Source organism: Ictidomys tridecemlineatus, chromosome 1 (genome assembly GCF_052094955.1).
Source record: "Ictidomys tridecemlineatus isolate mIctTri1 chromosome 1, mIctTri1.hap1, whole genome shotgun sequence".
In the NCBI taxonomy this organism is placed as follows: Eukaryota; Metazoa; Chordata; class Mammalia; order Rodentia; family Sciuridae; genus Ictidomys; species Ictidomys tridecemlineatus.
This window is the reverse complement of record NC_135477.1, coordinates 109,162,679-109,180,751: the sequence shown is the minus strand read 5'-3', so window position 1 is coordinate 109,180,751 and position 18,073 is coordinate 109,162,679. Positions and strand designations below refer to the sequence as shown.

At 33.8% G+C, this 18,073-nt stretch overlaps 1 protein-coding gene and 1 pseudogene across 2 annotated transcripts in view; one reads left to right on the top strand and one right to left on the bottom strand.

Moving 5' to 3' along the window:
* The window catches only part of Slco6a1 (solute carrier organic anion transporter family member 6A1), a 112,801-nt gene that overhangs the window by 36,266 nt on the left and 58,462 nt on the right, over window positions 1–18,073 (top strand). For both annotated transcript variants that reach the window (XM_078045134.1, XM_040273201.2), the window contains 2 exons: window positions 13,782–13,903; window positions 14,747–14,859. In XM_078045134.1, coding sequence (XP_077901260.1) covers window positions 13,782–13,903; window positions 14,747–14,859 — 235 coding nt within the window. The remainder of the gene's footprint in view (window positions 1–13,781; window positions 13,904–14,746; window positions 14,860–18,073) is intronic.
* On the bottom strand, window positions 683–1,140 carry LOC101965438 (small ribosomal subunit protein uS13 pseudogene; annotated as a pseudogene).

Below are 18,073 nucleotides of genomic sequence, written 5' to 3'. Positions count from 1 at the left end.
TCTTAACCGCTTTTAAGTGTACAGTACAGTAGTGTTAAAAATAAGCACACTGTTCACAACAGTATCTAGAACTTTTTGTCTTGCAAAATTAAATCTATATCCATTTAACAACTCCCTTTTCTCCTACTCTAGTCCCTGACAACCATTGTTCTACTCCTCTTTCTAAAAGTTTTGCTGCATTAAATACTTCATATAAATGGAATCACATAGGATTTATTTTGTGACTGGCTTGTTTTACTTAAAAAAAAAATAGGCTCAATTTTTGAGCATGTTATAGCATGTGACAGTATTTTTTTCTTTTTAGAGGATTAAGAAAATTCTATGGCATATCATTAGTAGATCATTTGATAATTTTCTTTTAATTTTTTGAAGATGTTTCACATTGCTTTTGTGTAGTGATTGGGCCATTTTACAATTGCACCAACTATAACACTGACCTCACCAAGAGGGCTCCAGTTTCCCGTATTGTTTCTAATACTTACTACCTTCATGTTATCATTTTGTTGTTTTGATAGCTTCCATCCTATTGGGTGTGAGGTAATATCTCATTATGGTTTTGGTTTGCATTTCCCTGATGAGTAATCATGTTGACCACCTTTTCATATGCTTTTTGACCATTTATATATCTTCTTTTTTTGCCATCGGTATATAAACTATTTATTAACAGAAAAGGCCTAAAGACTCATTTCTTCTTAGATACCCCCATAGTGCGGCCGCTGGGCCCAGTGGTCTTAGTGTGCTGGCCTGGACACGAAGTCCCCAGAAGTAGCACAGTCCCCTGTTGGCCCTAATCTTCTTCAGTTGCTCCAGGTCCTCCCGTAGTTTATTGTCTAGACCATTGGCCAGAACCTGGCTGTATTTTCCATCATTTCTATCCTTCTGTTTGTTCAAGAACCAGTCTGGGATCTTGTACTGTTGTGGATTCTGCATAATGGGGGTCACATGTTCAACCTCATCTTCAGTGATTTCTCCCGCCCTCTTGGTGAGGTCAATGTCTGTATTCCTCAACACCACATGAGCATACCTTTGCCCCACACCCTTAATTGCAATGATGGCAAAGGCTATCTTCCACTGTCCATCGATGTTTGTGTTGAGTACGCGAAAAATGTGCTGGAACTTTTCAGTAATCACTAGAGACATGGCGGAAGCAGAGCATCAGCGTGTAGGTCTCCTGTGGAAGAGCTATATATCCTCTTTTGAGATGTATCTATTCAAGTCCTTTGCCCAAGGAGTTCTTTATGTATTTTGGATATTATTGTTTTCAAAATATGGTTTGCAAATATTTTCTCCCATTTTTAGATTATTTTTCTACTCTGATTAATGTTTCCTTTACTACATGGAAGTTTTTAATTTGGATTTATTGCACTATTTTTACTTTGTTGCCTGTGGAAGAAACAATGCCCTAAGATATTTGCCCTATGCTTTGTTAGAGGATTTCTATAATGTTGTTTCATTCCATAAATATAGACATCTTTTCAGTATATGGAACTTCTTCAATTTCTCATGTCAGTGTTTTGTGATTGTTTCACAAATAAAATTACAAGATGTTTTGTGTCATTTACCTTTTGCAACATTACTAAGTTTGTTTACTGAACAGTTTGTATGTATATGTGTGTAATCCTTAGATTTTTCTACATAGAAGATCATGTCATCTATGAATGAAGATAATTTTGCTTCTTCCTTTCCAGCTCATATGCCTTTTATTTCTTTTTTTGCTTGATATCTTTGGCTCAGACTTTCAGAGGAAATGATTTCTGTTTTTCACACTGAGTATGTTAGCTGTGGGCTTTTCTTTCATGGTTATTATTCTGTTGAAGTAATTACCTTCTATTCTTCATTTAATATTTTCAAAATTTTTCCTTAACCAATGGACATGATCTTTGGCTTTTCCTACCTTTATATTGTTAATGTGATTATTACACTGATTTATTTTTATATGTTGAAACATTTTTGCATTACAGTAATCAATATCAAATGTTTATAGTGTATAATCTTTTTAATATGTTATTGAATTTGGTTTACTAGCATATTGTGGATAGTCTTTCCACCAATATTCATCAGGAATATTATTCTAGTTTTCTTATAGTATTGTCATATGATTTTTTGTAAGGGTAATAAAATATTATGAATTTAAGTGTTCCCCCTTAAATTTTTTGAAATGTTATAGATGGGTTATTGTTAATTCATAATTAAATATTTGATAGAATTATCCAACAAAGTCATCTTGTCCTGGGATTTTCTTTGGAAGGTTTTTTGATTACCAACTCTTCTTTTTAATAGTTACAGGTATTTCCAAATGTTTTCTTTTTCTTCATGATCCAGATTAGTAGATTTTATGTTTCTAGAAATATTTCTAATTCTTCTATGCTGCCCATTTTTTTGTAAGATAATTATTCACAAGCCTTTTATATCTGTGCAATCCATTGTAGCATCTCTATTTCACTTCAAATTTTTATTATTTGAGTCATCTTTTTTTAAATTTATCTATCTAAAGTCTTACTAATTTTGTTGTTTTTCAAAAAATCAATTCTTCATATTGTTGACTTTCTCTTTTTTTAATTCTTTGTTGCATTCATTTATGCTCTAATTTTTATTCTGCTACATAAAATATATATTTTAAGATTTTGTTTAATTATTTATTGGAGATGTATTAATAGTGACTTCAGTGAAAGCTATACTGAAAGAAAACCAAAGGTCCCTATGTTCAACCCAGAGCTAACAAATAAAAACCCTAGAACTACCCCAACGTCAGGCAGAAACCTATGAAACCTTGTGCCCTGGTAGAATAGTGTCGTGTTTCAACCTACATTAGGTTATTATCCTTGGAATAGGCCTGAGTCATGCCCCTGTACAAGACAGGGTAGGTCCCTACTTCAGTGAGATTTATGTATGATCCAGCTTAGCATCAGCCTTGATGGCATAGAAACTGCCTTCCCCAGTACCCCTTCAACCTTGGGCAGCATATAGTGCCCAAGATTATGTCAAATGAGATCCATTTTGGAAAATTAGACAGGACTTTGACTTGGAATTCAGTGTCAGAATAATAAAATCAAACACTCTCAAGATCCTAATAGCTATATGCCCAAGTCAGTGCCTATGCACAGAGCCTATAACAGCTCTATGCCAGCTATATGAATGTTTTAGTTTATTGGAGTTTTATTACAGCAAGAATTTACCTGTGACTGGTTGCAACAGTCTTGGGGCCATGGGTCCTCCACAGCAGTTGACATTTATATTTGTATGGTCCTTGGTCCTTTCTGCCCTATTGACGTGGGGGTATTGGCAGGCTATTGACTAAAGGTGGAATCAAGTTTTGAGGTATGGAGGGCCACTGGACTGACCACCACATTCCTACCTAAACCCAGGCAGCACAATACAGAAAGAATAATTGAGAGAGGAAAAGGGAAATGGGTGCCCACTCATGAAATAGGAGCCCAGAGCTATCAGAACTTTATAGTGCCTGACCACAGGCTAGTGACTATGGACAATGCATTTGGGCCTACCTTGACTCCAGGGAAAGGGTTGTAGTGATGGATTATCATTTTGAGATATTCCCCAAATTTATGCTAAACAACACATCAACTGAAATTTTAGGACAATACCATGTTGGATTGCCCTAAAACAGCTACATCACAATAACAATGGACTCTTGGCAAACTTGGACTTCGGTTGCCATCTAGTGTTCAAACAGGAGAAGTGACTGTTGACTCAAACAAACACTGGTTAGAAACTCTGGAATGATAGACACAAACACAGCCATATTAATAAAGTTGGAATAAATATCTAATCCTTCAATGCATAAATCATGTCACACACAAAGAAGCATCAAAAAGTTCCAGGGAAATATGACCTAATGTACAGGTCAAAATAAAGTACAGAATCTGGCCATATATAGCTCCCAATAGGGATGAATGCTCAGGTGAAGAATTTTTTTTTTTTTTTTTTTTTTTTTTTTTTTTGTGGTGCTGGGGATTGAATCCAGGGCCTTGTGCATGCAAGGCAAGCACTCTACCAACTGAGCTATGTCCCCAGCCCTCAGGTGGAGAATTTAAAACACCTGTTTTAAGGAAACTTAATGAACCTCAAGAAAACACAAATGCATGATCCAGTACGCTGACAGAAACTTAAGGAGAGATTGGAACAAACAAAATAAATTCTTGAGCTGAAAGCTAAATTAAGTGAAATTAAAAACATAGAAGACATCAAGAGCAGTATAGGTCAAGCAGAAGAGTTAGTGAGCTTGAACATAGGCTATTTGAATAGACAGTAGGAATAGAAGGAAAAGAATTATGAGAAAATGAAGCTTCTGAAAAGTTTGGGACATGATTAAAGAGAAAATATTAGGTTTATTGGGATTCAAGCAAGACTTGATAATGTCAAAAGTGAAGAAAACTTACTTAAAGATATAATAAATACTACTCAAACCTAGAGAAAGATACAATTATTCAGGTATGGAATGATCAAAAACCATACATCAGATTTTATTCAACCAGGTATACACAAGATATATTATAATCAAGCTCTCAAAGATTTGTAGTTAAAGAGAATATTCTCAAATCAGCAAAAGAAAATAAATAACAGACAAGTGTGTCTCAATTTATCTGATAGTATAATTCTGAGCAGAAACCTTGTAGGACAGGAGAAAGTGGAATGAAATTTTTACAGTACTAAAAGGAAAAAAAAACCCACTCTTCAGATACTTTAAGAAACTATCCTCTCGATACCTAGCAAAGCTATCCTTTAGAAATGAAAGAGAGGGGCGGGGATGTGGCTCAAGCGGTAGCGCGCTCGCCTGGCATGCGTGCAGCCCGGGTTCGATCCTCAGCACTACATACAAACAAAGATGTTGTGTCCGCCAAAACTAAAAAATAAATATTAAAATTCTTTCTCTCTCTCTCTCTCTCTCTCTCTCTCTCTCTCTCTCTCTCTCTCTTTAAAAAAAAAAAGAAATGAAAGAGAGAGGGAAAAACATTTCCAAAAATCTGAGACAATGTATGACCATCAGATATATCCTTCAAGAAATGCCAAAAAATGTTTCTCCAACTAAAAGAGATATTAATGAGTAAGAAAAAAATAGGAAGATATAGAACTCATGTGTAAAAATAATTATATGGACAAGTTCATAATGTTATATTATTTTAAACATGGCATATAAAATATTTATATCCTTAGTACTAAGACTAAAATACAAAACATTTAACAATAATAACTACATTAATACATTAAGTATTAAGCAACACAGAAAGATGTAAAATGGGACATCAAAAGTTCAGAATGTAGAAGGAATGGAGCAAAAATGTGGAGATTTTTATTTGTTCAATTTTTCTTTTGTTTCCTTTCTTAACTTTACAATCATGGTAAGTTGCTCTCATTTCAAAATAGCTTGCTGTAATCAAAATATATTTAGTATAAACTTCATGATTAAAAGCAAGGCAAAAATCTGTATTAGACAAATAAAAAATTATAAACAAGCAAACTAAACACCTGACTAGAGTAACTCATTTAAATGAGAAGGAAGACTAAAAAGGGGAGAAGGAAAGGAAGTGTAATAAAATTAGAAATCAAATTGTAAAATCATTTTAGTAAGACTTTATCTAACCAATTGTTATCCTAAATGTAAATGGACTCGATTGGACAATTGAAAGACAGCAAATGACAGATAAGATAAAACAAAGTCAAGAAGAAGGAGGAGAAGATGTAGAAGGAGAAAAGACTCAAGTATGTGTTGTTTACAAGAAATTATCTCTGAGAACACACATATAGACTGAAGATAAAGACACAGAACAAAATATTACATGCCAAATGGGAAATGAAAGCAGGAGTAGCTGTACTTACATCAGATAAAATAGGTTTTACGTAAAAAGAATAAAAAGAGAAAATCATTTTACAATGATAGAGGAATCAATTCAATAAAGGAAATAACAACTCTAAATTCATTTGCCTCCAATATGAGTGAATCCAGATATAAAAGGCAAATATCAATAGATGTAGAGGGAGAAACCCAAATAGAATAATAGTAGTATATGCTTAGCATCTCACTCTCAACAATGGACAGTTCATCCAGACAGATAATCAGTGAAGAAAAAAATAAGTTAAATTGCATCCAAGACCAAATGGACCCAACAGACATCTATGGAACATTTCATCCAACAACTTCAAATACAGATTCTTTGCAAGTGCATATAGACCATTTTCCACTATAAATCATATGGTATATCATAAAACAAGTCTCAAAAAATTTTAAAAATTGAAATCATAACCAAGTAACTTTTCCAATTACCATGCAATAAAACTAGAAACAAATAACAAAAAAAATGGTAAACTACAAAAATAAATGGAAATACTTCATTCTAGAACAACCAATGGGTCAAGGAGAATCAAGAAAAAAAATTGTTGAAACAAATTTAAATAGTAATCCAACATACCAAAACCAATATACTCAAATCAATATGCACAGTTCAATAAATATACAAATCAATAAATATACATCAATAAAATAAAGGAAAAAGACATATGATCATCCCTCAGGTGCAGAAAAAGCATTTGATAAAATCCAACATTTCTTTATATAATAAAAATTCTGAACAAATTAGCTATAGAAAAATGTACTTAAAGATAATAAAGGCTGTATATATAACAGACTAACAACTAACATCGTACCATATAAGGAAAAAATGAAAAATTTCTAAGATATAGACCAAGGAAAGGATGTCATTTTACCAGTTTTATTTCATGTTATACTGCAAGTTCTAGTCAGAACAATCATGTAAGAGAATAAATAAAGGGTGTACAAAGTGAAGAAATCAGATCATTATTGTCTACAAATGACATGATCTGACAGAACTGTCCCAAAGATTCCACAAAAAAGCAATTATAACTAATGATCTAATTCAGTGAAGTTGCAGAGTACACAATCAAAACACAATATTTGGCAATATTGCAATATGCCAATAGCAAATTATCTGAATTAGAAATCAAGAAAGCAATGCCAAGACAATAGCTACAGAAATACCTAGGAATCAAGTTAACCAAAGAAGTGATAGATCTCTGTAATTAAAATGATGAAACATAATATTAATTATGCAATAGAAATTGCAGAGGTTCAGAAAAATAAGTGAGAATACATTGTAAGTTCATGAATTAGAAAAATCAATGTTGTTAAAATGTACATACTACCCAAAGCAATCTATGGATTTAATGCAAAACATATTCAAATACCAATGACATTATCCATAGAACTAAAAAGGCAATCCTAAGTTTATATGGAAGCACAGCATATTTCCAAATGTCCCAATGTTGAGCAAAAAGAACAAAGCATTAAACTACTTTCACTTCTAAGTACACTACAAAGCTATCGTAATTAAAGCTATAGTATTGATTGAAAAACAAACAAATTGAAAAGAATAAAAAGCCTAGAATACACTTACATGTTTACAGCCAACTTTTGACAAAGGTATGAAAAACATGCATTAGAGAAAGGACTGTGTTTTCAGAAAAGGTGGTGAGAAAATTGGATATCCATATGCAGAAAAATGAACCTAGACTCTTACCTCTTATCAGCTACAAAAATCAACTCAAAGTGTATAAATGATTTTAATTAAAGACCTATGCATGAAACTACTAGAAAAAAAGGGAAAGTGTTCATTATATTACAATGGGCAAGGATTTTTAGGAAAAGACTCCAAAAGCGCAGGAAATAAAAGCAAAAATTGACAAATGGGTTTACATAAAATGAAGAAGCTTTTACACAGCAAAGGCAATAATCAATAGGGTAAATAGACAACCTATGTAATAAGAAAAATATGTACAAGATAAATATTTGGCAAGTGGTTAATATTTAGAATATGGAATTAACTCAATAGCAAAAAGCAAAACTAAAGACCAAATATGTCTAAATAGACTATTTTTAAAAGCAGACCTACAAATAGCCAATAGATATATGAAAAACTGCTCAGCATTTCTAATCATCAGGGAAATGCCAATCAAAACAACAATGAGAAAACATCTCATCCAAGTTAGATAGTTGTTACCAAAAAGACTAAAGATAACAACTGCTAAAGATGTGGAGTAGAGTGAACCTTTATGTTATGGTTGGATGTGAGGTGTCCCCCAAAAGCTCATGTGTGAAACAATGCAAGAAGATTTAGAGGAGAAATGACTGGTTAACTCTGATGGGATTAATTGAGTGGAAACTGAAGGCAGGTAGCATATGGCTGGAGGAGGTGGGTCATTGGGGACATGCCTTTGGGGTATATATTTTGTATCTGGTGAGTGGGGTCTCTCTCTCTCTCTCTCTCTCTCTCTCTCTCTCTTCTTTCTAATCATCATGTGAGCTGCCTTCCTTTGTACTCTTCCATAACCATGTTCCAACTCATCTCAATTCCCAAGGAATGTAGTAGCGCAAGCTGGGAATGTTTGGATTATTGTAAGCAGAGTTTAATGGCTGATTATGGTGGGAGCTCAGAAGACCAGAATGCCAATAGGACTGACTGTGAACAGTGAAAACAGAGCTCAAGAGGATTTAGAGGAAAGGGAGAATACTATCAGTAATTGAACTAGAGGCCTTTTGTGTTACATTCTGGCTGAGAAGTTGTCTGTGTTTTTCCTGTGTGCTGAGACCTTTTGTGAGGCTGATTTTATTTTTTAATATTTTTTTTAAAGAGAGAGAAGAGAGAAATCGAAAGAGTGAGAAAGAGAGAGAATAGAGAATTTTTTAAAATATCTATTTTTCAGTTTTCGGTGGACACAACATTTTTATTTTATTTTATATGGTACTGAGGATTGAACCCAACGCCCCGCGCATGCCAGGTGAGCGCATTATCCCTTGAGCCACATCCCCAGCCCTAGGCTGATTTTAAAAGTGATGGACTTCTTAATCTAGCAGAAGAAATTTCTAGACAGCATAATATTCAGGTGGTAGTATAGCTATTGCTGGCAGCTTTTAGCCAAATTTGTTATGATATTCAGAAGCAGAAAGCTCAGTAAAACTGGGGCTAAGGAATTTGAAGTCACTGAATACATTACTGACGATAAAGAAATGCAAAAGACTTTGCTCAAAGATATTAAGCAAGATGGCTTGAGGGCATCTCAGGAATTGGCAAGATCATATCCATCTCAGACTCAAGAAAATAAAAGTAAAAATTCTTTTGAGGAGATACCCTTCTTTGCACAAGGTGGCCTAGGAAGTTTTTCAATGTGTTTAGCCACCCAGACATTCAGAGGCTGCTGCAACCAGGGTCCCTGAAGACTTGAGATGACAGCAGACCTTGGCATCAACCATGTGGTGCTAGTTCTGCAGCAATGTAGGATGCCGGAGTTAGAGGGTCCTGGAGCTTCTACCCAGATTTCAAAGGAAGGCTTAGGAGGCTAGAAAAAGTGCCCCAGGATTGAAGTCCTTGTGGGTAGCCCCTGCGAGAGCAAAGTATGGAAATGTGAGGAGAAGCTGAAAGCTGCAATAGAGACCCCCCCCTAGATTAAGAAGTGTCAGTAATGTGGAACATTGCCCTAGGAAAGGTGCAGGAATTGGAGACAACTCAACAGAAAGGGTACAACCAACAAGGCCAGAGGGATGGATTGGAGTACACAAGCTCTTCTCTAGATGCTGGACACATAACTACAGGACTTGTTTGCCCAAGGGTTTTTCAGCCTTGCTTTGGTCCCATCCCTTCTTTCTGTGCTCCTATTTTTTTTCTAAAATTTTTTTTGTAGTTGTAGATGGAAAGAATGCCTTTTTAAAATTTCTTTATTTTTAAGGGGTGCTAAGGATCAAACCCAGTGCCTCATACACTGGAGGCAAGTGCTCTGCCACTGAGCTAGAGCCACAGCCCTCTATGCCCCTATTTTTGTGAATGGAAATATCTACTCTGTACTTCATATATCGGATACTTGCAAATCACCTTTGATTTTTACAGAAACTCCCAATACAAGCTTGTCTTAAGTCTCAGAGGAGACTTTGGGCTTGAACTTTTGGGCAATCTTGGAATGGTTGAGACTACAGAGACTCTTGGAAATGGATAAAATCTATTTTGCATTGTGAGATGGTTGTGAATTTTGGGGGCCAGGTGTGGAATGTTATGTTTTGAATGTGAGGTGTCCTCCAAAATCTCAGGTATGTGGCTCAGAGGTTTAGATGAGAAATGATGGTTTATGAGAGCCTTAACCAATCAGTGAATTAATCCCTTAATGGGATTAATTGAGTGGAAACTGAAGGCAGGTAGGGTGTGCTTAGAAGAGGTGGATCATTGGGGTCATGCCTTTGGGGTATATATTTTGTATCTGGTGAATGGAGTCTCTCTTTGCTTTCTGATCATCATGTGAGCTACTTTTCTCCGCTACACTCTTTTACCATAATGTCCTGTCTCACCTCGATCCCTGAGGAATGGAGCCTCTTCTATGGACTGAGATCTTTGAAACCATGAGCCCCTCAAAACTTCCTCCACCAAAATTGTTCTAGTTGGGTCTTTTATTCACAGCAATCAAAAAGCTGACTAAAACAGAATGTAAATCAATGTAGTTATTATGGAAAACTACTTGGAGTTTTCTCAAAAAAAAAAAATAATTACCATGTGATTTTGCAATCCCATAACTGGGTATATGTCTGAAAGAAATGAAATCGGCATGTCAAAGGGACATTTGCACTCACGTGATTATGGCAGTGCCAATTTGCAATATGCAAAAAATGAAAACAACGCAAATGCCCATCACCTATTGAATGAATAAATAAAATGTGGACCATATAGAATGCAATACTATTTAGCCTTTACAGGGGATGAAATTCTGGCATTTTCAATTACATGAATAGAACTAGAAATAATGTTATTGAAATAAACCAGACCCAGAAAGACATGTACCATATGATTGCACTTATGTGGAATATAAAAACTTGACCTCGTAGAAATTAAGTGTATCATATTGGTTACCAGAAGTTGGGAAACATAGCAGAGAGGAAGTGATGGCAAAAGTTTGAACAATAGATACTAAGTCCTAGGACTTAGATATTCTGGTGACTGCAGATAATGAAAATGGACTGGATATATCAAAAAACTAGAAGAAATTATTTTGAATGTATTCACCTTAAAGAAATGATAAACATTTGAGATTATAAATATTTTTACCCTGATTTAAACATTACAGAAGGTATATATGTGATATCAAAATGTCACTTGTGATGCCATAAATATGTTATTTTTACATTTTTGTATGTCAGTAAACACAAATTTTTAATTTTATACTTTTTTATAATTTTTAATTTAGTTTTAATTTAATACTTATTTCCTTTCTTGGCTTTATATTTGCTCATTGTTTATATAGATTTATAAAAGTTCTTTATAGCCAGACATGATGACGGACACGTATAATCTCAGCAACTCAGCAGGCTAAAACAGAAGGATCTCAAATTTGAGGTCAGCCTGGACAACTTACTAAGAACCTGTCTCAAAATAAAAAATAAAAAGGACTGGCAATGTAGCTTAGTGATAAAGTGACCCTGGGTTCAATGCCCAGGTCCAATTAATTTGTTAATTTTAAAAAAGTTCTTCAAGAGTCATAGATATGACAAAAGACAGAACTTTTTTCCCCTCAATCTGTCTTTATGCTTGTTGTATAGAGTCTTTTATTATGTAAACATTAAAAGCTCTTACATAGTCAAATTCAGCTATTTGTTTTTTTATAAAGTTTTAGTATTTTCATCTTGCTTAAAAAGTTCTTCCTTTACAGAATCATTAAATAATTGATTATATTTTCTTCAGTACTTTTGTAATTATGCTTAAATTCCATATTCAGTTGCACCTGATTTATATATTTATGTATATGACATGATACATAGTCCAGGCTTCTATTTTTCTGTCAAAGGGCAAATTGTACTGATATTCATAAACCATTCTGTTTCTTAACTGATACTAGAAATCACCTTTATCAGAAATTAAACCTCATTGTATATATGGGTTTCCGTCCTATCTCTCCAGTCTGTAAGCCCAATATAGTTTTCAATTTTTCATGTCAAACTACAGGTTTTTGTAACTTCTAAAATTTTATTTTTAATTTAGTATTTGAATATACTCCCAATTATTGTTTTTAATCAAATATTAGGGACGATTTTCTTTCAAAATTATCTTCTAGGTAAAGACGATAACCTCAGACTACAACTAAAACACTTTTATTTGAATTGAATTAATGTATCAAGTTGGGAATATTTATCTTTTCCATGCAATAAAATGACATGTTATGCTATTATCTCTGCTCTTGTTTTATGCCATTCAGTAAAGTTTTATTATATTTTTACTGAACTTATCCCATTAACCTTATTTCTAAGCATTTTGTATGTTTTATCAGTTTTATGTATGGAGTCATTATATTATTTCATTTTCCAATCAATTAGTTTTGCCAGAAGAAAAATCTCTTGATTTCTAAATTTATCTGATAGACACAGTCATCCTATCATGTTTTGCTTATACGTTGTATTTTTTTTAAAGTTGTGGCCCAGATTCTTTTAGGTATACTAATCAAACACAAAAGTAATAATCATATTACATATAATATACTATATACAGTTGGAGTACATAGCTGGGTTCAAAAGTGGAAAAAAAGATTATGAATATTATAAACAACAAGGGAACATACAACTCCAATGGTGATCTGGAGTTAAAATTCCCTGGGTGTAGCATATTCAAATAGAGATGAAAAGAGGATAATGGAAGTAAGGATTGAATAATCCCATGTTATTTCTTGCTAGAATTTGTATTCAGGAATATTGTTAGCTTTGGACAAGAGAGTCAGCATTTTCCATATTTAATGGAAAGCAAGTTTCTATGAACTAGGACTGACCAGGTTTTGGTCAGCAGTAGAGTAACCTGTGAGACACCAGCTCCTCCCAAACCCGGGTTCCTGTAGACATGAGCATTTTCCAACAATGACTGGTTGAAGAAGGTCTTGAATGTATGAGGAGTTGAAAACATTGGTGGTTTTATAATCAATCAACTTTCTCTAATCTCCCTAAGTGATACAAAAAAAAATCACAACTATGAAAATTCTTGTTAAAATCATGGCTTTAGCAATAATTGAAGACAATAAATGTTCAAACCTCAAAATCACTGTGGGAAAGAAGAGAAAGCCAACAAATCCCACGCAGGATCTTTCTCATTCCATTCCCATCCTGTCCGCTGCAAGATCTGTGAGAAGCAAAGAGAGAGCAAGAAAAACCACAGGGAAAGCAAGAGACAGATTGACTAACAGGTGGTCCAAAGAGGATTTGTTCAAGCCACTGGAAAGATAAAATCATACCAAATATGAAATTTCAGAGAAGGGACTGCAGAAGTAAGTGATTTTAAAGTACATGGGATTTAAAGGGTCAAATGCTACATAAAAAAATCAATTGGGCAACTTAAAAGGGAGGCTTATCATAAAGGTCTAAGTGCAAAATTGAAAGGGGTAGGGATGAGTTTTAAGGACAGATGAGAATTAAAGGGATTCTCTTCTAAATGCATAGTTTCTGTTGGAGAAAACAATTAAATAGGGACAAACAAGAACCTTTCCCTTCCTAATTGCTGTAGGACAATGAAAAAAATTAGGATCCTGGAAATCAAAAAAGAATCATTTAATTGGGAGACTACCAACTACTGCCTGCTAACAAAAATTAACAAACAATAGTGACAGATTACAAATTAATTAATTACAAATTAATAGAAATTTTTCTCCGTGTGTTTGTGCATGGTTTTATTTTAATAAAATGCCCAAAGCTGAAAATGAAAGCATTTTAATTTTTTATTAAATTTTCTTTATTAAAGCATTGCGGAAGATGACAGTGATAGAAAATGGCAGTTTATTTGGTGGATTGATTTTTTTGGTGCCGGTCTTCTTGCATGGTCTGCTGTAATACCATTGTTATGCTTTCCACATGACATACCAGGTGAATGTAAAAATATAATTCATTAATTAAAGTTTAGTACTTCCCACCCCTTAGCTCCCAAGAGTTCGGAGCATGGCTGAGCTACATCTCCTACTGGTAGTGGTCTCTCCATTGAGATATAGTGTCTTGTGATAGTATTTTTTGAACAAATGAAACAACCCTACAGCCAAATATTTTATTTGTCTACCACAATTTGAGTAATAAATATTTTTGCTTCTCATTATTTCTTTTTACAAATGCTTTATGTCTAGAGTTCATAATTTTAAACATGAAGTATATATAGATCTGTTTACCTAGCATGATTCAATATATGCACTATGTCATAGAATGTTTTTAAGATTAAGTTACTAGTAAAGTGATGTGGAAGCACTAAAAAAACCTGTAACATCAGAGAAATCTGATTCTTGATTGTGCATTTCATGGGCACAACATGTTTTTAGAAACAACAAATATTATTTTTTCATGTTTTATGACTGTGCTTTCAAACATTTAGCCATTTGTTAAATGTGCCCATTTAAAATTTAAAACAAATTAAATTAAAAATTAAGTTACTTGATAATAGGAACTATATTTCAAGTATTTATTAGGCATTTATATAACTAGTAGTTATAGTATTGGATAGTGTTAATATGGAAAATTTTCATTATCACAAAATGGTCTTTAGGACAGCACTGTTTTAGAAGATGTGTCTTTTACTTAATAGGATTAACTTTAGATTGTTTAAAAATAATTCATGTCCCTTTTCATTACAAATTGGATTTATCTGTGTGTGTATGTATGTGTTATATATGTATTTAACTTATTTGAACATGTCATAAAATTCTGTTGCTTGTTAACATATAGGTACAGCAAAAATAAAAGCTATAAAACGTAAACAACAGACTCATTTGTTTGGTGACAAGCTTAAAAATAAGAAATTTGGACCTGGTATTAAGGACTTGTTTGCTGCTATTGGGGTAAAGTAAATTACTTTATATGAAAAATGAATTAAGTTGATCTTTGCAATTTTCTAATAGTGGACTTAAGAAAGTAGCCATAAAGTGTTCAACTTAAGTCTGGATGAAACTTTTGGAGTCTTTTTATTAAAATATTCCATTTTCATATAATGGGAACCAGGACCCATCGCACTCAACTGTCATTACCAAGAGTATGTTGGTGTGAGAAACTGATATCAGGTATATTCTATTTCTTTTAATTTTGTTTTTGTATGATTTTGTGTTTATTTTTCCCTGAAGAAATAAATATGACATTTAATGAGATGACAAGTAGTCATCAACATTATATTTTATTATGTTTAATTCAGTGAGAATGAATCTGGAAGTTAACACATAATACCACAAGTACCATATTCCATGGAAAATGTCTCATCATGATGTGAAATGGAGCACTCACACCTATCATACAGTCATCATGATGGCATAAAACATGCCAACTTTCAAATAGTGAGATTCTACTTTTCTATTCTTATAATTTTATATTTTATGGCACTTGCATAATTTTATTATACATTTATATTATATCAAGTCCTATCTCAGATTATTCTGTAGATAAAATTCATTCTCTCTCTCTCTCTCTCTCTCTCTCTCTTTCTCTTTCTAAATTAGAGCATTACATTTATACATTGTAGTTGAGTTCATTTTAACAGAATCATACATTCAAGGAATTTGGCTTCAGTTCCCCAATGCCTTGCTTTCACTCCCCTTATTTTAATTCCTCCACTATACTGTTCTTCTTTGTGTTCATTTATCTATTGATTTCTTTAACTATTTTTAATAAATTTTATTTGTTCTAGTTATTTATACATGACAGAATACATTTATGCACTTTGATATATTATACATAAATGGGGTATGATTTCTCATTTTTCTGATTGTACATGTTGTAGAATCACAGTGTTCCTGAGTCATATATGTACATAAGGTAATGATGTCTGTTTCATTCTTTCTATCCTCGTACCCCTCCCCTTCTCTCACTCTCTTCTGCCTAATCTAAAGTAACTCTATTCTTCCATAGTGCCCTCCCCTATTGTGAATTAGCATCTGAATATCAGAAAAAAACATTTGGCTTTTGTTTTGGGGGGGATTGGCTTATTTTACTTAGCATGATATTCTTCAACTCAATTCATTTACCAGCAAATGCCATAGTTTCATTTTCTATAGCTTAGTAACATTCCATTGTATATATATACCACATTTTCTTTATCCATTCATCTATTGAAAGGCATCTAGGTTGGTTCCTAGATCAGCTGATGTGAATTGAGCTGCATCATTGATGTGGCTGCATCACTATAGCATGCTGATGTTAAGTCCTTTCATTATAGACTGAGGAGTTGGATAAATGGGTCAAATGGTGGTTCCATTCCCAGTTTTCAGAGGAATCTCCATCCTACTCTCCAGAATGGTTGCACCAATTTACAGTACCACCAGTAATGTATGAGTGTACCTTTCCCCCCACATCCTCAGCAACAGTTATTGTTGACTGTATTCTTGATGATTGCCATTCTGACTGGAGTGAGAAGAAGTCTTAGTTTTGATTTGTATTTCTCAAATTGCTAGAAGGCTAAACCCAAGGCCAATATAGTTCTAAATGTAAAAAATTGAAAGTATTTTCTCTAAAATCTGGAACAAGACAAGGATGCCCTCTTTCACCACTTTTATTCAACATTGTCCTTGAAACTATAGCCAGAACAATTAGAAGAAAGAAACTAAAGGGATACAAATAGGTAAAGAAGAACCTAGATTATCACTATTTGCTGATGTTGTGATTCTATATTTAGAAGATCCAAAAAATTCCACTGGAAAACTTCTAGAACTAATAAATGAATTCAGCAAAGTAGCAGGATATAAAATCAAAACCCATAAATCAAATATGTTCTTATACATCTGTGGTGAATCCACTGAAAGAGTAATTTGGAAAGCTACCCCATTAAAGTAATAAAATAATTGGAAATCAATCTCACAAAAGTGGTGAAAGAACTGTACAATGAAAACTACAGAACCAGGGGCTGAGGATGTGGCTTAAGCAGTAGCGTGCTCGCCTGGCATGTGCAGGGTGCTGGGTTCGATCCTCAGCACCATATAAAAATAAAATAAAGATGCTGTGTCCACTGAAAACTAAAAAAATACATATTAAAAAAATCTCTCTCTCTCTCAAAAAACAAACAAACAAACAAACAACAAAAACTACAGAACACTAAAGAAAGAAATTGAAGAAGACCTTAAGATGGAAACATCTCCATGCTCTTGGATAGGCAGAATTAATATTGTCAAAATGCCCATACACCAAAAGCATTATACAGATTTAATGCAATTTCTATTAAAATCTCAATGTCACTCTTCATAGAACTAGAAAAAAAAACAATCATGAAATTCATTTGGCAAAATAGGAGACCCAGAAGAGCCAAAACAATCCTGCAAGAAAAGTGAAGCAGGAAGCATCACAATATCAGACCATAAATTATACTGCAGAGCTATAGTAACAAAAATGGCATGGTATTTGTACCAAAACAGACACATAGACCAATGGTACAGAATAGAAGACACAGAGACAAACCCACATAAATACAGTTATCTCTTACTATACAAAGGCATCAAAAACATTCACTGGAGAAAAGATAGTCTATTCAATAAATTATGCTGGGAAAAATGGAAGGCCATATAACAAAATGAAATTAAACTTCTGCATTAAACTCAACTCAAGGGCTGTGGATGTGGCTCAAGCGGTAGCGCGCTCGCCTGGCATGCGTGCGGCCCGGGTTCGATCCTCAGCACCACATACCAACAACTAAAAAATGAATATTAAAAAAAAGTTCTCTCTCTCTCTCTCTCTCTCTCTCCTCTCACTCTCTCTAAAAAAAAAAAAAAAAAAAAAAAACCTCAACTCAAAGTGGATTTAGGCCCTAGAATAGAGACCCTAATAGAAGAAAATAGAGCACCTAATAGAAGAAGAAAAAGTAGTCCCGAATCTTTACCATGTCGGCCTAGGTTCTGACTTCCTTAACAAGACTGTAAAGTGCAAGAAGTAAAATCAGGAATCAATAAAAGAATCAATAATGTGAAGAGAGAGCCTACAGATTGAGAGAAAATCTTCACCACATGCACCTCAGATAAGCATTACTCTCTAGGATATATAAAGAACTCAAAAAACTTAACACCAACCCCCACCCCCCCA